The sequence below is a fragment of the Diachasma alloeum genome, unplaced genomic scaffold (genome assembly GCF_001412515.2).
Source record: "Diachasma alloeum isolate Michigan unplaced genomic scaffold, Dall2.0 Dall_scaffold_00302, whole genome shotgun sequence".
Classification (NCBI taxonomy): domain Eukaryota; kingdom Metazoa; phylum Arthropoda; class Insecta; order Hymenoptera; family Braconidae; genus Diachasma; species Diachasma alloeum.
The window spans coordinates 804,208-828,069 of record NW_021680441.1 but is presented as its reverse complement, the minus strand read 5'-3'; the positions used below and the strand labels follow the sequence as shown (position 1 = coordinate 828,069).

The following is a 23,862-nucleotide window of genomic DNA, read 5'->3' as shown; positions in this document are numbered from 1 at the left end:
ATTTTTTATCACCAGAATTTCACAATTTTTTCATGAAAAAAATTACTCACAAAAAAACTTCACTGTTTTCGATTCAGAAAACCACAAAAAAGGGATGAAAATTGTTTTCAGGATATTCAAGTGCTTTGGCTATTTTTTCTCCAGTGAAATTTTATTTTTATTTTGTAGTCGAACAACAGAGCTCTCATTTGAGCCCCATTTGATGCCAATTTTTCGGAAATTTTACAATGATTTTATTATTTAAACTTTGCAGGTCTGAATTTGAATCTCAATCTTGAACCGTTAGAAATTTTTTTTTAATCTGAAAAAAAATTAGAAAGTCAACTTTTGAAGGAAGATTAATACAATAATGAATTTTCTGTAAATAATTCAAAAACAATCAATTTTACACCATAAAAATCATTTGTTCGTAATCGTAAAAAATTTATTCATATTCAGAATTTTACCAGAAATCGATTTAATGCCTAAAAAATTAAATTCCGAAAGTTTAAACAATTTCAATTATTCATCTATAAAGAACGAATCTTAAAAAAAAATTAATTCTGTGCAAAATGTAATTTTAATGACGCAATTTAATTGCCAATGAAAATGTTCAAATTTCTTCTCTCAGTATGTTTGCTATAAACAATAATTTCTCAAAAATTCGTTGTCGAAAACTTTTCGGATAAAACCCCTTGATATTTTCGATTGACAAAGTTCTCTCTACCCCCAAAACTCCCCAATTTTTCCATGAAAGAAAAATTGCCCCAAAAACTTCACTATTTCCATTTAAAGTAGCTCTACCCTTCGGCCGGGCTACGCTGCACTTTTGGATATTTTCAGTTTTTAAATTTTTCAACTGAATTGCATGGAAAATTTTTTAAAAAATTCATACCCACTCACAATTATCTAAATTAAATTTCACAAAATATTGATATTTTTTCAAACATTTTTTCAAACGCTGGATTATTTTTAATGAGGTACCAAAAAAAATCTTTCTTTCATCCCATCCAATGAAAAAAAATCAGATTTTAATCTTTGATTACAGTGTAAATGTTGCTTTTCACATAAGACACTGGGTTAAATCCTGATTTTTGAACATTTCATCTTAGAAAAACCAAATCGAGTTTTCTGCAATCGTTGCAGTTTTCAATAATCTTTGAATTTACCGTAAGGGTAGAGCTGCTTTCAAAAACCCCCAAAAAGACGATGAAAATTCTTTTGAAACGCGGAAAAAAAACTCCAAAACCCCGTGAATTCCACTCGCACCTATGTCCCACCTCCCCAAGATGCACTTGGCCTTCCCCTCCCCCACCCCCTCCTCGCGCCGACGTACACCCTCCCACATTCCCCTCCCCCACCCCCCGTTATCCGCAAAATTTCCCCTACCACTTCGTCAAACGCCTCGCCGGTTACTTCTGGTTCAACGTATCCAAGTGGCTGTGGTACGACACAGACCAGACTCCCCCGTTCCGAATTCCACCGACGCCAGCCGAAGCTTCACGAACAGCCGTTCGAATACCGGCTCCCGCGTCAGTGTACTAACCGCATTCGCGGTCCACGGTTCACAGTATTATTTCCGGGCGTGAGTGCGTGACTGTATACTAAATGATTTTTTTTTTCGTTCCGTTCGCCTTTAATTATTATCATTATACGTGTTTATGATTGTGTGGAATCACCTAGCGAGTCACATGACACCCTGCGATTGCGTGAAACAAATAGAAAATTGTTAAATTTTTTTTCAATTTGAAAGACGAAAAAATAATAGGAGTCGAATTTTTTGTGCTTTGAATTTTCCCGCCTTTTTTAAAAATGATTCTGCGATGCTCCATTCTCCCGGCAACATCGACTAGCCGCTCTGGGACTGTACACGTGTTGAGACGCATAAAAAACTGAGATTTTAATTTTGTGTTGTTGAAAATACTTCGGAAAATGTGAAGGGACTCCGGGATATTTGACGATTAAACCGTGCAATAAGTGGAGATCGGTAAATTCTAGTCAAGTGTATAAAAAAAAAGTAGAGGATTACATGATCGACTGATATAATTTATTAACTGAAAGACTGTTTCCGTAATAAAGCGAATTGTCAAGTGGCAAATGGAGAGGTTATAGGCTGAATACAACGACGCAACGTCAAGACAACCGAGTGATTGTTATTTTATTTTGATTTTCAAAAACACTTGGAATTCCTTTGTGATTGAGTCATCCAGTTCGACACGAGTGTAAACAAAACATTGAATACAGTGGTGACATGGTGCGAGGAATTTCGACAGTGTTTACGTTTTGGAGAGTGGCTGAATCCTGAAAAATCGAATTAATCGGGGTGAATCATTCCTCGGAAGTAAGATAAATAATAAATCCGAGGGTTTCGTATTGTCTTAAACGTCGACAAAGTCCTCAAGGGAATGAAAAAAAATCTCTCCCTTGAAGTGAAGGGGAAAATCACCTGAAGTGAGAAATAATCATCGAATCACTGGGTTAACAGTCGGGGAAATGTCTTGAGACATTGGAAAAATCATCAGGGTCATAAAAAAATCAGTTTGTGGAGTAAAAGTGAAGTGACGATTTTTCAAGTAAATTCGTAATAATCGTCTTCTTGACTTTGATCAAGTGCTGGTTCGCGATAAACTCCACGTGATGGTGACAATGATGACAATGATGATGGGGTCAGTACCCTGGAGTGAATGAAGTGATTTTTGATTTTTTTTTTGTGGTTTTTGGTGCTTCTGAGGGCTATTGAACCTTGGGGAAGGGGAGGGAAAAGGGGGAATAGTGACGTTTCGACGAGATATGTATCCCTGGTACAGGGAGAGCGTCGCGGCGGCAGCGGCTGCGGGACTCGGTGGGCCTGTTGGTGTCGTTGGCACTGGATTCTGCTCTACAGCACCTGGACAGGGTGGCACTACTATTAAAACTGAGAGCGGGTACTCAGACTGCATGCTGGCGCTGGATTACGTGCAGAGCAAGGTGAGTTTTTAATTTGTTTTTTTTTCGGGGGTGATTGAACGCATTGGGGTGAGGAGACTGCATTTTGTAGGAGGTTCTCATTGAACTCTTCTTGATTTTGATTGGGCGTTCTGGGAATGTTCTGGGATTGATCGGGGGAGTCAGTGGATTCAGACGCTGATTCCTGATTTTTTCGAAAATAATTTATGAAGTTCAGAAGGATGATGATGATAATGATGATGTGGAGATGCTCTTGAATTTTTTTTCAATTCTCGTTTAATTTTTCTTGATTTCAATTGATAGTCTGGAGATATTCGGGGATTTATCAGGGAATTCAATGGATTGAGGCGTTGATTCTTGATTTTTCGAAAATAATTTATGAATTTCAGAATGACTATGATGATGATGATAATGATGATGTGGAGATGCTCTTGAATTTTTTGTCAATTCTCGTTTAATTTTTCTTGATTTCAATTGATAGTCTGGAGATATTCGGGGATTTATCAGGGAATTCAATGGATTGAGGCGTTGATTCTTGATTTTTCGAAAATGATTTATGAATTTCAGAATGAGGATGATGATGATGATGATGATGATGATGTGGGGATGCTCTTGAATTTTTTGTCAATTCTCATTAAATTTTTTTTTATTTCAATTGATAGTTCTGGAGATATTCAGGGATTTATCAGGGAATTCAATGGATTGAGGCGTTGATTCTTGATTTTTCGAAATTGATTTATGAAGTTCAGAAGGATGATGATGATAATGATGATGTGGATGATGTGGAGATGCTCTTGAATTTTTTTTCAATTCTCGTTTAATTTTTCTTGATTTCAATTGATAGTTCTGGAGATATTCGGGGATTTATCAGGGAATTCAATGGATTGAGGCGTTGATTCTTGATTTTTCGAAAATGATTTATGAAGTTCAGAAGGATGATGATGATAATGATGATGTGGATGATGTGGAGATGCTCTTGATTTTTTTTTTCAATTCTCGCTTAATTTTTCTTGATTTCAATTGATAGTTCTGGAGATATTCGGGGATTTATCAGGGAATTCAATGGATTGAGGCGTTGATTCTTGATTTTTCGAAAATGATTTATGAAGTTCAGAAGGATGATGATGATAATGATGATGTGGATGATGTGGAGATGCTCTTGATTTTTTTTTTCAATTCTCGCTTAATTTTTCTTGATTTCAATTGATAGTCCTGGAGATATTCGGGGATTTATCAGGGAATTCAATGGATTGAGGCGTTGATTCTTGATTTTTCGAAAATGATTTATGAAGTTCAGAAGGATGATGATGATAATGATGATGTGGATGATGTGGAGATGCTCTTGATTTTTTTTTCAATTCTCGTTTAATTTTTCTTGATTTCAATTGATAGTTCTGGAGATATTCGGGGATTTATCAGGGAATTCAATGGATTGAGGCGTTGATTCTTGATTTTTCGAAAATGATTTATGAATTTCAGAATGAGGATGATGATGATGATGATGATGATGATGTGGGGATGCTCTTGAATTTTTTGTCAATTCTCATTAAATTTTTTTTTATTTCAATTGATAGTTCTGGAGATATTCAGGGATTTATCAGGGAATTCAATGGATTGAGGCGTTGATTCTTGATTTTTCGAAATATTTTATGAATTTCAGAATGACGATGATGATGATGATAATGATGATGTGGATGATGTGGAGATGCTCTTGATTTTTTTTTTCAATTCTCGCTTAATTTTTCTTGATTTCAATTGATAGTTCTGGAGTTATTCAGGGATTTATCAGGGAATTCAATAGATTGAGGCGTTGATTCTTGATTTTTCGAAATATTTTATGAATCTCAGAATGACGATGATGATGATGATAATGATGATGTGGAGATGCTCTTGAATTTTTTTTCTATTCTCGTTTAATTTTTCTTGATTTCAATTGATAGTCTGGAGATATTCGGGGATTTATCAGGGAATTCAATAGATTGAGGCGTTGATTCTTGATTTTTCGAAATATTTTATGAATCTCAGAATGACGATGATGATGATGATAATGATGTGGGGATGCTCTTGAATTTTTTTTCAATTCTCATTTAATTTTTATTGATTTCAATTGATAGTTCTGGAGATATTCAGGGATTTGTCATGGAATTCAATGGATTGAGGCGTTGGTTCTTGATTGTCTAAAAATAATTTATGAATTTCAGAATGAGGATGATGATGATGATGATGTGGGGATGCTCTTGAATTTTTTGTCAATTCTCATTTAATTTTTATTGATTTCAATTGATAGTTCTGGAAATATTCAGGGATTTGTCATGGAATTCAATGGATTGAGGCGTTGGTTCTTGATTGTCTAAAAATAATTTATGAATTTCAGAATGAGGATGATCATGTGGGGATGCTCTTGAATTTTTTGTCAATTCTCATTTAATTTTTCTTGCTTTCAATTGATAGTTCTGGAAATATTCAGGGATTTGTCATGGAATTCAATGGATTGAGGCGTTGGTTCTTGATTGTCTAAAAATAATTTATGAATTTGACGATGAGCATGACGATGATAATCATGTGGAGATGCTCTTGAATTTTTTTTTCAATTCTCATTAAATTTTTCTTGATTTCAATTGATAGTTCTGGAAATATTTAGAAATTTATCAGGGAATTCCATGGATTCCGGCGTTGGTTCTTGATTGTCTAAAAATAATTTATGAATTTGACGATGAGCATGACGATGATAATCATGTGGAGATGCTCTTGAATTTTTTTTTTCAATTCTCATTTAATTTTTCTTGATTTCAATTGATAGTTCTGGAGATATTCAGGGATTTATCAGGGAATTCAATGGATTGTGGCGTTGATTCTTGATTTTTCGAAAATAATTTATGAATTTCAGAATGAAGATGATGATGTGGGGATGCTCTTGAATTTTTTTTCAATTCTCATTAAATTTTTCTTGATTTCAATTGATAGTTCTGGAGATATTCCGGGATTTATCAGGGAATTCAATGGATTGAGGCGCTACTTCTTGATTGTCTAAAAATAATTTATGAATTTGGGGATGAGCATGACGATGATAATCATGTGGAGATGCTCTTGAAGTTTTTTTTTTAATTCTCATTTCATTTTTCTTGATTTCAATTGATAGTTCTGGAAATATTCAGGGATTTATCAGGGAATTCAATGGATTGAGGGGTTGATTGTTAACTGTCCAAAAATAATTTATGAATTTGAGGGTGAGGATGATGAAGACGAGAAGGATAATGATAATGATAATGATCATGATCAATGACATTCGCCAATTTCATGGCAAAAACATTCTAAAACAATTATCAATCCCCTTGAATAAATCGATTTCGATTCGCATTCAATATTATATATAATCTCTCACTCAGATTGGAAATTCAAGGGACTTGTTCCTTGAATTTTCAAATTATTTAACCATTTTCATTATGTGGACTTCAAAATTGCAATTCCATTGAATTCCGGAATTCAACTGATTTTTCAACATCAAAATACATGGAAATTTCGTGTGAATGAGTGATTGTTAAAAATTTCAAGATTTTTTACTTGAAATTTTCGGAGTAATTTTCTGACAGTGTAGTAAAGTCTATTCATGACAGAATCATGAAATTCAATTGATCCCTTACAAGAAAATTTAGAAAAAAAAATGAAGAAAAAGGTCTACACATATACATACACATAACATAGTTACTCTGACGAAAAAATGACAAATGTTTTACCTTACATTTTTCAATTGAAAATACTCTCGACAATTCAATAATCGTGTTTCTCATTTTCTAATAATCGAAATGATTTCCCCTTCGTCTCCCGCATCCACTTTTCCGCTCGACAGCCATAAGTACACAACCGTTCATTAACTCCCATAAAAAGTGCCGGCATTATCGCCGTTTGTCCGGGAGAGAGCACGAGCGAGAGGAACTGACACCTCACTCTTTTTTTTTTTTCACCAACTGTTATTATTATATTTTTTTTACTCTAAATCCTCCATTATTATTTCGCTCTCCGCTGCATCCTCACCGTGATGTGCAATTTTTTTTTTACGATGGCTCAATTAATTGACCGTGATTATGAGTCACTCTGACATTTTTTTATTCATTCAATAATCGCCGGTTTAGGAGGAGAAATGACTTAATGGACACTTCTTGCAAAAATTATTTCCAAAAAAATAAATCAACTTTCCCAAAGACATTGGAAACAAAACATTTTTTCCAATATTTTGATCTAAAAATGAATCAGTTGAAGTAATTGAATTAATGAAAGAATTAAATGTTTTCATTGAAAGAAAAAAAAATTAATGACTGTCGCCGAAAAAGGGAAAGGAGCTTTCGATTTTTAATGAATCATTACCAAATTTTTTTTCATCTAAATAACCTCTCTATCGGCATCAATTTGTAAAAGTGATAATCGCGTGATTTATATCAGATAATAAAATCCAATCGTATGATGAATGTACATGAGACTTAATACCGTTGATTTATGGTTTGTGTAAATGTACATTTTACTTAATTGTCGGCGGTTGGTTGGTTAATTAAAGGTGTCGTTGAACCTCCCTCAGACTATTAAAATACAATGTATCTAGATTTCCACCAGTGATTTTAATAACAAACCAACGACTCAACAGTGAGAGTCTTGAGTAGTTGTTTCTCTAGGATATATACCATTAAAGGTATAGAGACGAGGGGGAATCCCCTACCTAACATATCAATTCACCAGTTGAAAGCACATGTTCTATTACACTCATTAATTCGTAAATCTTGAATAGCATTAAATCAGGACTGTTGATTTTTCCACTTGAGAAAATTGAAGGTTTAATTGAATGCTATTTTATGCCTTTGGGAGCATGATTTTTTTGAAAACCTAAAATTATTTTTGAACTGAGGACTATTTTGAGGTCTCATTTCTGGAGTGAATTGGTAAACTAGGATAAGTGCATTTCAACTGAGGACAGTTATCAAGCGATATCTCGTAAATAAAAACAGATATCGAAATTTTTATTAGAACCTTTTTTGTAGAGGGAGATGTGGGCTACAAAAAAGTTTTTGACAAAAATTTCGATATCTGTTTTTATTTACGAGATATCGCTTGATAATTGTCCTCAGTTGAAATGCACTTATCCTAGTTTACCAATTCACTACAGATTTTTTCATTGTGACAGAGCATTTTCTCTTTATTGTTAACAATTTTCATTTATAATCGGGTAAATCTTGTTGTTTTCGTGTGAAAGAGTACTTATTTCAAGGATTTTGCATACTTGATTAATCAATAAATTTGTGGAAAGTATTCAAGTATTGATGAAGCTTCAAATACTTGAAAATATTGAACGTCACGTGTTTGAATACTTGATCGAAGTATTAAGAACAAAGTACTAAATAGTATCGATGGATTGATGAAGCGTCAAGTACGAAAAAAGTACTAGGATTCAAGTATTCTAAATTCTCAATTTCTGCATAAACAATAAAGTACTGAACAGTATCGGAGCCAAGGATTTATGCAAAATTCAAGTGCTTTTAGTCCTTGATATAAATTTAGAGGACCAAGTACTAAAAATAGGTAGGATTCAAATATCGAAAGCATTAAATATGAATATTTTTAATATTTGATAAAGCACTTGGAAATATTGAGCCAAAATATTTTTTAATACTCGACTGAAGTATAAAAACTACACGGAGGGAAATATTCAGTAAAAATTACGGAACTCACAACTCGCTCACCGATTACGGAATTGACTCAAAAAATTTAAGTGACGGTAAAAAATTTGGTAATTTTTCACAGGAGATTCATATAAAAACTACCGAACGCTCTAGAAAAATTCCGTGACAGTTCCGTCAAATTTCCTACAACCACATTTCGCTCCGGAATTACGGAAAAGATACGTAATTTTCATTGAATATTTCTCTCCGTGTAAAGTACCAAAAAGTACTAGGTTTGAAGTATTATGATTTCATAATTCCTGTGCAAAGAATTGGTAACGGAGCCAAGGATTGATGTGTTATGCAGAATATATGTGCGTGTAGTACTTGATTCTCCACACGTAGGTGAAGTACTGAAAAGTACTAGGATTAAAGCATCAAAAAGTACCAAATGTGAGCATCGAAAACAACTGATTCGAGTAATTGGAAATATTTAACTCAAAAATTCCAAATACTTGAGATGAAAGTACAAAAAATTAAGTACTTACCCTTTATTTTTACTCTTTTCTCCAAGTACCATTGAACACAAGTACTTTTGTCGCATTCAAATGTGAAGCCTCATATTTCATGACAAAGCTCGTAATTCAAGACGTAATCTTCTGACTGATGTAGTTGATGACACAGCACTAGCTGTCACATCTGACTTTCTCACACCTGTGTTAATTAATAAAGCAACTAGTATCTCCGTTTCATGACAGTGTCATGAGAGAAATAAGGCCCTAAGTGTCGATTTCAATTGTACCGGCTTTAGTCAGACAATTCTTTGTTCAAAATCATTCTCAAAATGAATTCATTGTTTTTTTTTCGGTCTCAGAAACATCAGAGAAGTATAATTTTTGTTGGTAAGGGCTCATTTATTCACACATTTTTTTTTTATTGCAATGACACTGATCTTTCAAATGGAAAATGTCCTCTGAATGTCAAGTTGAAGGCGGCCATTCCTTGCGTCGGTCATAAGGCACGCCAGATACCTTACACGGCTCTGCCCCCCCCCCCCCCCCCCCCCCCCNAGGGGGAGATTTCCACGGTTGACGAGTTTCCAAATTCGGAGGTATAGACTTTTTTTTAAAAGTAAAACAAGACCACTCACTCGCACTTTTCGACTTTTATTTTCAATCAACATTTTTTTCCTTCTGATGACCAAGTGCAGTATTTCAAGTTCATGAGAATCAAGCTAATGTAATCTAAACGTAATGCAATGATGTGAATGTTTTGCTACGTAAAAGTTATGTAAAAAATCTGTCTGAAAAAATGAAGAATTTTTTTTTCTACATTGAATTTTTTATGAAAAAAAAATTAAAATAATAAATTGAAGAGAACAATTTTTTAAAATGAATTTTCAATTTTTAGTAGATTTTTTTTCATTTTCAACTTTTTTCCAATAGAAAAAAAAGAATGAAGTAATGTAAGAAATGTCTTCATAAACATTGAAAGGAAGGAATCTTTTTTTAATTTAAATTGTTCAAGAATTTGAGAAGCAGTGGAAAATTTTTCAATTGCAAAATTGTAAATCATGGATTTTTTCTTTCTTTTTCATATTGTCCTTTGACAAAAAGAAACTTTTTCACCTTGCAAAACTTCACTTCTCCGCCCTCAAACCCCTCGAGCCGTAATCCCTCCAGAGCAAGAAAAGCGGTGTGAAAACCCCGAAAAAAAAAAAATCCCCAACAGAACTTGAACCCAACCTCCTCCCCCCCCGCCAGGTATCAACTTACCCCCAGCAGTGAGGGGGTGGCCATTCCCACTCACCCACGAACCGATTGGCCGGAATCTCGAAAGACAAAAGCGTCTGCAAAATGGTTGTAGCAAACAAAAACCGAAAAGGAAAAAAAACAGCGATTTTAACAATTCACCAGAGGTTTAACCCGACTTTTGCCCAGTGGCCGACGTCTCGCCGGGAGAGGGCGTGGCGGTCGGTCAGGTGCGCGTAGGTGGTAGGGCGTGGCAAATCGGTAGATGAGGATTGGTTGTACCTCTTGGTACCGGAAGTGGGGCGTCAACTGGTAGCGAATGAGGTAGAGGTGTGTTGCGATGAGGTAGTGTAGAGGGAGGGGAATTCCCTGGCGTTGGCGCAGTGTAGGTAACAAAGCAAAAACAATATCTGAAGTGCAGTGAAGGAGAGGCAGCAAAAAGCTGCCAGGTGGCATTGCGCTGTGTTCCATCCTGGGGTGAGTGGTGGCACAGTCGTGCCAGCGAACTAGCCAGAATGAGGGATCGGGTGGCGGCGGGTGGGTGGGGGAGGGGAGAGGAGGGAGGGAGTTAAGGGCATCTCCGAGTTTGAGATGAGGCGTCTGGGAAAATGTGAACTTGTTCGCTATAGGAGCCTGGAATTGGAAATGAGATTTAATTTCGAAATGAGACTGGCGGTTAGGTTTTTTGGGTGGGTTTTGATGAATATTTTATGGGGGTTTGGGTGGTCCTGGGGTTAGAGTGGGAATTCGCGATGACAAAACTGGCATCGGCGCTGCGGCCAGAATTGCGGGAAAATTTTGAACTACTCGAAGGTAAAGCAGCCAACGTGATGCTTCGGCTTGTAGCTAAATTCATTGCAAAGTAGAAGGGTTCGACAGTTCGCGAAGTGTTAAAACCTTCTGTTAAACCCTGAGTAAATCTTTTAATGCCCAATTGCTGACAATTCTTCTCCTGCTGGAATAGATCGCTTTGTATTTTGTAAGAGATAACCAATATCACAGTATGTCAAATTTAATTTTGGATTTTATGCATGCTAATTAATGGGAAGAGCTAACAATTTCGCGGAATAGTCACGAAAAATTGCATACATTTGAGTTTTGGCAACGCGAATTATTGGGATTTTGAGCCATTTGAGGTTATTTGAGGTGGCGGTGGTGGTACAGTCGTGCGAACGAACTAGCCAGAGTGGGTGGCGGTTTTAATGCCCAACTGCTGACAATTCTCCTGCTAGAATAGATCGTCTACAACTCGGGCCTTCAATTGAAAGCCCAAGTTGAAGACCCGAGTTTGTAGCAAAGATGTCAGACAAGATATGAATGTTTTTTTGGGCTCAAACGAAAGAGCGGGTCGAGAAATGGCGTGCTAGGACCTCTAAAGATGGTTTTGAACCAGGGGAGACTCCTAGACCCCAATGTTCTATACATACTCCTAGACCCCATTGTCCTCCTAGACAATGATGTCACAATTCTGCTTTTCAATTGAAAACAGACATCATCTTTAGAGACATTTGTCATGTTTAGAGGCTCTAGCACGTCATTTCTTGACCCGCTCTTTCATTTGAGCCAAAAAAAACATTCATATCTTGTCTGACATCGCTGCTACAAACTCTGGTCATGAACTCTGGTTTTCAGGTTCTCAAGTTTATCCCCAACAGGAACCTTAGACTCTTGGATACTGGTACCTCCACGGTACTAGCAATTCATGAAGAAACAGATCTAGGGCCATTCGTCATTCCCAAAAATAATTGGTGTCACGCTTCTCCTGCTGTTCCATCAACTTCCAATTCCAAACCATAACCAACAATGGTAATGAAGTTCTGACGACCACCAAGCTGATTAACGTTGACAGCTCCACCTGTCCTCCCTCCACCAGCCATCCTCATTTAAAATAATGTCAACTCTTAGAATCATTCGAAATGAACTTTCAAACGGAGACAAGATCTAATTGTCAATGACGATTCACCTGGTACCAGCATTCCCCGTTAATTTACAACTGACTGACCTGACTGAAGGGAGAAACGGGGAACTTTGAAGTTGAAATCTGATCATATCTGGATAAAAAACGATTCACCAACCGGAAATGTATCTGCAGAGACGCCATGCTTCCTAAAGTCGACGATTGTCAGTGCTAGGGTTCACCAAGTGCAGAGCGATACAGTGATGTGTGGGAAATGGCATAATACTGGATGTTCCTTACCGTTCAAGATCCCGATCGTGGAAAGAGTTGGTCGAGAAGAGGTGGAGGAGGGGCTGGGGGAGGGGGTCGTATGTACCCCAGTGGTTACATATACGTACCTCTCACTGTAGGAAAGCATTGGTAACGTTGGCTACCTCCACTTGTGGTACTCCTTGCGCGCCCTCCTCGCATTACTTTAGCTGTCACTTAGGTCTTTAACCACGGCCGGATGCCCGCGCGCCGACTCACCTTTTTTTCCGCCTCTTTTTTTTTTATCATTTGTTGCTCCTTTTTTTCATGCTCCTCTCTCTCTCTCTCTCATCGTCGAGCACTTCTTTTATTTCAGCTTCTTAGCAACTACTCCTGCCACTCGGCTGCATCGTTCGAGCTGTAATTGCTCGGATTATATTGTTTTAAATTCATTTTCACGGAAATGCTGGGGCACCTAGGATTCCGAGAGGGGAGTCTACTTTATGGGAAGTCTTTTAATCATTTACACCTAGTTGGTGGAGCTGATTTTACGAATTATTGATGATTTTCAAATTTGGGTTGAGGTTAGTTGGGGTTTTATTGGGTTGGGGGTCGTGGCATTGAAAAGTCAGGGAAATTTCCGATTCAAAACACTATATGATGGCCTATTTTGGATGATATTTAGCGTTGATTATCGATCTATAGATCAAATTATCGGAACAGGGTTTTTCGGGATTTTCTGAGAGACTGATGATCCGATTGGGGTGAAACCAGTTTTAATACAAAGCTGAAGGAGGTTCCTATGGAATTTCCTGCAAATGGAGGATTTTTAGACCATTCATCTATCTAAAAATCGCAACAGAGAAAGCAGCATCCACAAGAAGATGAATTGAAGTCGCGGTTCAGTCAATGCCTTCGAATAATAACAAGTTGAGGGGAAACAGAACCCATTCATATAGAAAATTTCAATCGTATTGGGATTTGATGACGTTTTGCAAAAAAAACTCAGGGTCAAACTCAAGGGTCAGCACTTTGCGATGCAATCACATCCAGAAGACTTCTAATTATTTAAGTGAGGAATAGCGTTCGAAGAACTGAAATTCATTTTCCGCTGCGAGAACAGTCTCCATTGGTCACTTGAAAACACGCAAACATATCTTGAAAAAATTTTTAGAAAATTGTTCCACCCAATTTGTTAATTTCTCAAGAAATGAGATTTTTTTCTTCATGAACTTTCTCTCCACCGTCAATAATTTCCGTACAAACGCCTTTTAAAGATCCACAAAAATGATTTCAACGTTCAAGACACTGTTAACAGAGGTATATAAATTAATTAGATAATTAATCGTGTAATGGGGGTTTAATTGGGCCCTGTTAAGTGTCAGTTGTAAACCCGAACGTTGGTGTAATCTTTGTTGTAGCATCTCTTGGTGGTTTAGTTTAATATCCCCATTGGATTTAAAACCATGGGGCATAAGCTACCTCACACCGCACAGTTCAAAAGAGAATTAAAAGAGATAAAATAAAACAAATTCCATGGTTGTGGTCAGAAAGTACTTGTTTGAGATTACAGATAAGGGACGAAAGATTAAGCTGATATTCGATGTGTCCATTGATACGTTGCGATATTGGTTGTTGCTTTTATATCGGCATCTTGTTAAAGAATTTATATCGGATAAGTTGGGGGTATCGTACACCCTATTTTGCGTCATCGATCTATATGCGGTTTTAACATTCTCGGAGATGTTGAGATGCAGGAGAAATCCATGCTGCACGAGTTTGCAGCATGGATTTCATTTATCTTTCGGGCTTGATATCATTGAATGTTCAGGTGCGATCTTTGTGAAAATAGTATCACCGAAGAACTTGGAAAATTTCCGATTCCAACCTCTACAAAGAAACATTTTTCTGGCGTATTTTACGTGGGATTATTGATCTATAGATCGAAAAATCGAAGAATGAATTTTCGGTTTTTTCTCGAGTACTGTTGCTCCGATTTGGACGAAACAAATTTTATTTTACAGATTGCACCATTTTCGATTAAATGAGCTGTGGGTAAATCGATTTTTATCGATAGTTCCTCTCAAAATCTAGTTATACCCGAAAATCGGTAAATTAGAGATTTCTTATGAATATTCAACTATGAAAATCTCCGTTAATTCGGAAGATAAAAAGAAAACTGTTAAGATGAAAAATATTTACTATAATAAAATAGACAATTTTTGTCCCAATATTTTTTTCATATCTTCAACACCTATCGAGATAAATTCCTCGAAAGGTCATTACTAAGAGCTCATCAATTTTTTCGATGATCCGCGTTATTGTACCATCGAAGTATTTCCAATTTTGGTTTTTGTCTAAGAGTTCGTCGTGTTGCCGTCACGTGGCGCTAGCGCCTTGTCAATCGGAGAATTCGGGTCTGGACCCCAGTGAGAGTGGCTCTCGCCCAGGGTCATGATCTTTTCAATCATCTCCGTCTCTTCCGCCGACAAAAAAAACCCATCACTGATTACACCTGTCTGATACTTTCAAAAACTACTGGGCAATTAATAACATCTTTATAGCACCGCTGAGAGATTTATTCACTCCATCAGTTGGGAATTGATCGATTATTGCGATTTCGATATTGATCGATAGAGACAATATCGCTACACGATTATTTATCGTATTTATTTTTAGTGAATAAATTAGGGATGGGGCATATTTAATGCAACGTAATATAATGAAAAATGAGGGGAAGCTGCAAAAGGTCATGCGAGGGAACTTTGAATGGCCCGAAGGAACCAGTTTATCTCTCATTTCGTTCTTTTAATCGTTTTTTTGAACGAGACGTTCGGTTACTGTGTCTAGATTATTATTTCTCTCCGTTGATGAGAGTGTGTTCGTGATGGATGACTCAATGCGCTTGTTGGAGAAGATAGGGGATATGTAGTTTGTAATATTTGGGAATTTTTTTTTTAGTTCTGTAATTTCTATTTATAGATGAAGTATTTTGAACACTTCCTTCTCAGGGATAAATCCGGGATTTAATGGGATACAGTCACGATATGGGATTTTCGGAAGCTCGGGGTTTTGTTGATTCTAGTAATCAAGGGTTCTAACTTCGAATATTTCGGGAACGGTTGGACCGATTGCGTTTATTGATGGTTCGTTGAAAAGCCAGGGAAATTTACGATTCCAAGTGCTATATGACGATATTTTTTGGATGCGGATTACCGATCTATGGATCATTTGATCGAGAAATCGTTAATCAAGATTTAACAAAAAACAGTCGGTCTATTTGGAATTAATCCAATTTTGTTGGTAAGCCAGGGAAATTTTGGATTTCAAACACTATATGACAATATTTTTTGGATGGAATTTGGTGCGGATTATCGATCTATAGATTATTTGATCGATCAATTGATTTTGAGATTTTCCTGGAAACTACAGATCGGCAAATCAAAGGAATATACGTTTGAAATGTACTTGGCAAAATCATTAACTATCTTCGGTGAAGTTCACTATTGATTATTGATCAATAGATCATATGACGATTAATAAATCACTGCGCCAGGTCTGACTGAGACGAATCAAAATTGGTTGTAAATTTCGGAAAAATTACGATTTAAACCGGCGGTAATATGACGCTCTTATTCAAATGAGATCACAAATTGATCATCGATCTATAGATCAAGTGATCAATAAATCATTTTTGGGATTTTTTCTGAAGCTATCAGCCCGATTTCGATGAATCCAATTTCATCGGAGAGGGCCTAATTCTCTCCCAAAATGATCCCAGCAACATCACCCTTGAAGCATTCATCTGGTCAAAAATCACGATTGCATTTTAGGAATGAATTATTTTTTACTTTTTCGTCGAGTTCAGACAGTGGGAGTCATTGTTGGACACATGTAGGCGGAATCCCATATGCATCATCTTGCAAAACTTTACTCCTCATATCTCGACCATCCGGGTGATGCCAATGCCGCTTCTTTTTCTCTTCAGCGTGTATACGCAGTTACGCGACGGCGGCTGTTTGCCCGGGGTTTCTCAGCTCTCAAGGAGTTACGACTCCATTAAGAACTGCTCGCTGATTTTCTTAGTTTTTTTTTTGGGTTCATTTCGGGTCGTATAAACGATGCTATTTAAAATGCAATGGCGCAGACACCTTTAATCAACTGTTCAAGGTCTACTTCAGGCATTACTGAACCTCAAACAAAAAAATTGAAAAAATGCGCTTCAGAAAATCATCATTTCCTTGGAGAGGTTTTGATTTTTTTGGATTTTCTCCGGAAGTAGCCGATCGATGGTGATGAGTCAAAGTTCGTTGGATAGATGACTAGTTTCTGCATGAAAATCATGAGATTTACTTTAGAATCAAGGACGATAAAGTTATTTTCTTCATGTTCGTAGCTTCAGAAAATCATAATTTCCTTCGAGAGGTTTTGATTTTTTTGGATTTTCTCCGGAAGTAGCCGATCGATGGTGATGAGTCAAAGTTCGTTGGATAGATGACTAGTTTCTGCATGAAAATCATGAGATTTACCTTAGAATCAAGGACGATAAAGTTATCTTCTTCATGTTCGTAGCTTCAGAAAATCATCATTTCCTTGGAGAGGTTTTGATTTTTTTGGATTTTCTCCGGAAGTAGCCGATCGATGGTGATGAGTCAAAGTTCGTTGGATAGATGACTAGTTTCTGCATGAAAATCATGAGATTTACCTTAGAATCAAGGACGATAAAGTTATTTTCTTCATGTTCGTAGCTTCAGAAAATCATCACTTCCTTCGAGAGGTTTTGATTTTTTTGGATTTTCTCCGGAAGTAGCCGATCGATGGTGATGAGTCAAAGTTCGTTGGATAGATGACTAGTTTCTGCATGAAAATCATGAGATTTACCTTAGAATCAAGGACGATAAAGTTATTTTCTTCATGTTCGTAGCTTTGATGAGAATTCTTGGCCAAAATTGGGATCGCTTCAATTTAGGCTCCACATTTTATCATTTTTCTTCAGAACGATTTTATCGATTTTGATGAGTCAAAATTCATTCAAAAGATAAGAAAATTGTCTACAGAAACCAGTGCAATCGGTTCATGGTCGCGAACATCTTGCTTAAACTTGTCTGGCAATGAGTCTTCGCAATTCACATGGCTTGATTCAAGCTTCACGTTTTCTGGATTTTCTACTCAATCGACTTTGACTAGTCAAAGATCTCCAAAAAATCCATAATCACTCCTCCATCTCCAAAGTCTACTGTAGTTACAACATTGGTTAGACCAACAACGTGAAGGACAATAAAGTAATGCCCCAGATGTTCAAAACTGATGAAAATGCTCAGTCAGGATTTGACTGTCTTTTCAATTTAGGTTCCACATTTTATAAATATTATCCAAAACTATTCAATCGACTTCGACGAGTCGAAGTTCCCTACAATTACTTCATGATCAGGAACACCTTCCGTCCAAATTACACATGACATTTCTTCCTTTCATTTTACACAGCCTCATCTGAATCCACATTTTTTTTATTCTTCCCAAAACTACTCGATCGAGTTTGCCTAGTCAAAATCCGCTATAAAGTTGACAAAGTTCTTCACAAAATGCATCATGACCCCTCGCACGGCTGAGGATCTCTCCATCAGGTTCATTCAATACAGTGAAAAATAATCTTTCGTCTTCTTGAAATGATCTAATAATTCAGAAGGCAGTTAAAAGAAGATCAAGTGAACGAATAAGCGGGATACTGGGGGCCCATGGCATTAGTATAGCACGCCAGAATAATTGGGTACAGTCGGGCGAGTATATACAGGGGGGGGCTACCGTACGGTAGCGTCGGCATCCTTTCATGAGTAGGTATCATCATCTCTGTCTTGTTCTGCTGCTGTTCTGCCCCCCCCTCCCCCCTCACCCTGCCGTCCTCATCCTCTCCCTCTTTCTATTGCGGACGATCGTTGCGGCAAAATGAGACGAAAAAGAAGGAGAAGAAGATGAAGAAAAAAAAAGAGAGTAAAAAAATGAAACGAGCCCACGCGGCGTCGGCGTCCGTTCGGGAAAAAAAATATTAAAAATCCCCCCCCGGGGGGGGGGGGGGAGAAGGAGAGAGAGGAATATGGAATCAGGAGGCGTTTTGCGGGGAAAAACAGAAGCAAGACGACATGAGATTCACCTTCCGCATCACCACTTGGGAGAGGGAGAGAGGGGGGCAATAAGAGAAAAAGGGTTTTGAGGTTATGGAGAGTCGGAAAACGACTGACGAGTCCGACGGGTCCAAGTCATAACTGTCTTGCGGAGGCTTCTGTATCTTGCGGACGATGGATTACGTTTATTGGCGGATTGGCTACTGGACTCTTTGGAATTTCATTTCAGCTTGGATTGGTGGAAAGTGAATGGTCATGGGAAGTTTCAGCCAGACTTTGTCTTGTTGATTCCGAACAGTTGGAGAACATCTTCCAATTTTGCCTTTATAGATGCAAAATTTGTTGAAATTTTTTGGTCTTGGCTGTATCTGTTTGGTGTTTATTGATAGATTTGTCACGGGGTGGAGAGAAATTAATTGTGACTGCCTGACCTTGATGCGATTTCGGGGTCAGGAGAGTCTGGGTGATTGGGTACAACAATCTTGTCAGTTTTTTTTTTTTCGCAAGCTTTTGATAACAGACTGCCACGTGCGATACACCGTTGGAGAACATGATCCTCGGGTACTTTCCCCGACGGTTAGAGTGCACTGATCGTTGCTGTCGTATCAGAGAGATAACTGAGTTGCTTTTGGTTTCGTGGTTTTTGCGTTTTTGTTCTTGCGAAAATTCTCGACAGTGCGAGGGGAAAAAATGAGGGGCTTTTGGCTTTTTTGGATTTCCTTCGGGAGAGTTCAATCGAGGGTGATGGGCCAAAGTTTGGTGACTAGATGATTAGCTCCCGTACAAAAATCACTTTTTTACGAGATTCCTGGATTTTCTGCTGTTTCGCTCTTTTGAAAATTTAACATTTCGTAGGGAGGATTCCAAATTTCAACGCACGGAGAGAAATGTTCAGTAAAAATTACAGAACTCACAATTTGCTAACCGATTACGGAATCGACTCAGAAAATTTAAGTGACGGTGTGGTAATTTTTCAGAGGAGATTCAGATAAAAGTTACGGAACGCTCTGGAAAAATTCCGTAAAAGTTCCGTAAAATTTCCTACAATCACATTTCGCCCCGGAATTACGGAAAAGATAGGTAATTTTTATTGAATATTTCTCTCCGTGCGGGAACGGTCGAATTCTCCACTGCTTCTGAACACGGAGAGAAATATTCAATAAAAATTACGTATCTTTCCGTAATTCCGGAGAGAAATGTGGTTGTAGGAAATTTTACGGAACTGTCACGGAATTTTTCCGGGGCGTTCCGTAATTTTTATCTGAATCTCCTGTGAAAAATCACGATACCGTGACTTAAATTTTCTGAGTCGATTCCGTAATCGGTGAGTGAATTGTGAGTTCCGTAATTTTTATCTAAATCTCCTGTGAAAAATCACGATACCGTGACTTAAATTTTCTGAGTCGATTCCGTAATCGGTGAGTGAATTGTGAGTTCCGTAATTTTTACTGAACATTTCTCTCCGTGAAGCTTTCTTGGTTTAGCTTGGCTTCTCTATCCAAAAGTGGTCAGCAGCCTCATTACAATTCCATAAAACATCTTACTTACGCATGATTGCCTCGGAATGAAGACTTCTTCACATACAATAAATATAACACACCACTCGCACAATCATGAGAAAGCGCGAGGGTAAAAAAATGAGACGTTAGGGCTGTTCTGGCATTAAGGATTGTATTAATCAAGAAACTGTCAGCTGACGAGATGGTGTGACTTTTCTTGGTTACGATGAGAGAAAAGAAAATGAAGGGTAGAGACGTGATCACGTCTGGCGGAATTGTGGTAGTGAATAAAAGACCGGGCGGAAGGGGGGGGGGGAGAGGATGGAAGCCAGAAAGTCAAGAAGATAGACATGACACGGATCCTGGCCACCAGAAGTTTAGGGTGGAGAGAAGAGGAGTTCGGATCTGCCAATGACGTCGAGAAATGACACAAAAAAATAACACCCAGACCCGACGGCGACTCGCCTTTGACTCACGTTTGTATGAGTTTTTGGGATGAATTGATGGGTAACGGGTGGAATGGAACAATTGTTTAGGTTGGGATGATAAATTTTTGGGATTATTAATGGTTCGAGGGTTATTCTGCGAGGATTTTATCATTTTTTTAAGCGGTTCAGCCCGCCATTTTCCCGTATTATCTCAAAATTATCATCTTCATAATCTCGGAAGATGATGGAGATGGGCGATCGTATCGCGGAGATCGATTTATTTTTGAAGTTAGGATTTGAGTTTACTGTGGAATATTTATGAATTCATCAGAAAAAATATCTCATTTTATATTAAATAGAGGAATTATTGAATCTGTAAACAGAATTCTTGGTCCCGAGAAAAATTCTGTCATTAAATAACTTGTTCTCGATTAGTGTTGCCTCGAGTTACTTCACTCTCTTCAATCCTTCAAATATCTATTAAGACCGTCAGGAATTATTTTGCAACGATCGTAAGATAAATTCTCGATTGTGACTAATTTCTTAATTCAAAAAAAATTCCAATCACGCAATAAGGAAAGAACAAAATTATTTCATTCCACTCGCAGAAAAAAATAACAATTTTCGACGTCAAAGGAGGGGCAGAATGGGTCACGTCATTGAATAGCCCGGAAAATTTCCGTTGAGAAACTCTGTATGGCGACCCATTTTTCCCAATATTTATCAAAATACAACGAAAAAACGTTTCAAAAAATATCTCAATTATCTTGATATCTGATCGAGATTGATTCATAATTTTTATGTGGAAGAAATCAGCAACTTTTTGGGTTTCAGCTGAAACCCAAAGAAATGACAAAAGATAAAAGATAAAAAAGATGGATAATATGTACATTGAAGATAAAAATTGAGGAAGATAACTAAAAGATTAATTGAACTCCTTTAATTTACTCGATAAAAGCTAGATCAATTATCTTGACATCCAATAAAGACGAATCTTCTTTTATTGCGGAAGAAATCAGTCACTTCCCGAGTTATCCACCAGAAACAAAATCAACAAGATGAAAGATGAAAAATAGGAATATCAAAGATAAAAAGATGCGTGTAAAAGATAACCGATTAATTCGAGGGACAAATGGTAGGATTAAAAGATGAAAAAAACAAGAACAATCGAATAATTCACTGACCTCAACTATCTCCATTATCTGAACATCTACTCCAGATGAATTGATTAGGTGATAGATAAAATTAGAAATTCCTACAGCTACCTATTACCTCAGAAACGATCGTCATAAATTATTAGAAAAAAATGGAAAAAGATGGGAGATGAAAAAATTAGGAAGATAAGTAGAAGATTGACCCAACCTCTCTAATGAACTCCCTCCTCAAAAATTGAATGTACCGTCATCAGCAGTTTAATCTTATTGTCCGCCCAGAACACCTCTAATTATCCCACCAAACCCGCAGTCAGCCTAAGTAGCCCATGTTCACCACCGTCAAGTATTTCCAATATCCTGCACATCCCCTCCCCCTTCCTACCTCAAATAATCCCATTATTACACCCCCTCCATCCTTCATTTCATCTCCATTCATCTCTCTCCACCTTCTCCGCGTTCATTCATGCCTCATCCTGGTGGTGAGGACCTCATTACATCCGGTGAATGGAGATGCTGGGAATACTTTCATCTTCTTTCATCCATTTATTGTTTCTACTTCAAACTTTGTGAGAAGATAAAACACTTCAGGTTATGATATATCTACTGGAGATAATCAAACATCTCAGTTTCCGCGAAACAAATGCCATTCGATTTTTTTACGGAGTTGCGGCTGTTTCATAATCCCAATGCTGTAAAGATAATTAATTGACGGATAATTCATCAGCTATCTAGTTAGTCGAGATAGTATTTTCTTCCAAGTCGCCTGTTTTGAGATATTTTTGCGAAAGATCTTGAGATAACAATTCATTCATGTCCATTATTTATCTAGATTATTGAGATAAACTCTCAATTTTCAAAAAAATTCAAGTGAAAAACGTAAGACGATCATCTACTTATGTTAATTTTCTATCAAAATAGTTCAGGTGACATTTTCTCCTCAAACATTTCGCTGAAAAATTGGAGATGACGATCTGTTCATTGGGGTAATCAAGAGCATCCTCCTTTAAGTAAAAATTTATTCACTTGAATCCGTAAATAATGGGGCAAAATGGTTCACTTCTCCAAGTGAGAAGACTATACAATTTTTACTGCAAACGAGCCCCGGACAGTGGAATAACAGTTGCATTGAAGAATTATTTGTTCAAGTGATTCCTTTGCGCAAGTAAAACTGGAGTAAAGAACGATTCACAGGTAAAAGATGATGGATTTCCATTGAAAAACCGCAAGATGACCATTCAACTCGCCTCTCGCGCCCGTCGGCCAACAATCATACTTTGTTGCTTCCGCTTCTGAGAAACCGCATCTATGCCATGTGATGGTGTTACCTGACGAAAAAAAAAGTGGTTGAAGAAAAAAAAAATAGGAGGGATCGAGTGTATCATTATCAGGCATTCTTCTCTTCCGTGTCACTTGGAATTAGTCGAAATCCGTTAGGTTCGAGGGATTTATTAATTGATGGAGAGAGGGGGGTGGGGGGCAAAATAGGTCATGGCGTTAGAAAGCCAGGGAAATTTTAACTCAAAAAAATAATACGAGGATCCGTTTTGGTCGAATAGTTCCGGCGATGAGACGAAATTTGTAAAAAGTAGCATTTTATGGCCTATTGGGCCGGCCACTTGTATTTTACGGCCTTGGCAGTAAAATCTTTTTTTGAAATGCAGATTTTCTTAGCGACCGAATGAGTCAGTATTTCAACATTTTTGGGAAGAATGTCGTGTTACACTGTTTGGATCCTGTTTAGGTATTTTTTATTTTCTGGGGCTTGGGCCTATCTTTAGGGCCTAGACCGAAAAATTCATTTAACACATGCTGAGCTCGTACTTTAGAGCCTAGGATGTGAAATTACTTTCGTGGATATGGATTCCTTCCTAGGCCGTAAAGTTCATTTTTTTTTCGTTTTTGGGCATTATCTGGGTAGACAATTAAGATAAATGAGCTTATGAGTAGTAAACGGAATCGGAAATTTTCCGATCTACACAATGGCACTGGTGTCATCCACATTTCTCGTTTTTTTTTTTTCTCTCACCAGCAATGGCGACTGCTATTTGTGATTGATATAGAAGGTGAAATTATTCCTCATTTCATGTTGTTTTTTTTCATTATGGATGTGGTTATGACTTTTCTGGTGTTACGTTACGGCCCATTAAACCAGATGATCATCTGTATTTGTCCCCACTCTCTATCCCCCCCCTCTC

The 23,862-nt window shown here is 37.4% G+C and overlaps 1 protein-coding gene across 2 annotated transcripts in view; it reads left to right on the top strand.

Moving 5' to 3' along the window:
- The first annotated feature begins 1,541 nt into the window (after positions 1 to 1,541).
- Positions 1,542 to 23,862, top strand: part of LOC107039676 (zinc finger protein rotund) — a 133,689-nt gene continuing 111,368 nt past the window's right edge. For both annotated transcript variants that reach the window (XM_015259433.1, XM_015259432.1), the window contains exon 1: positions 1,542 to 2,946. In XM_015259433.1, the coding sequence (XP_015114919.1) occupies positions 2,770 to 2,946 (177 nt within the window). In that variant the 5' untranslated portion in view covers positions 1,542 to 2,769. The remainder of the gene's footprint in view (positions 2,947 to 23,862) is intronic.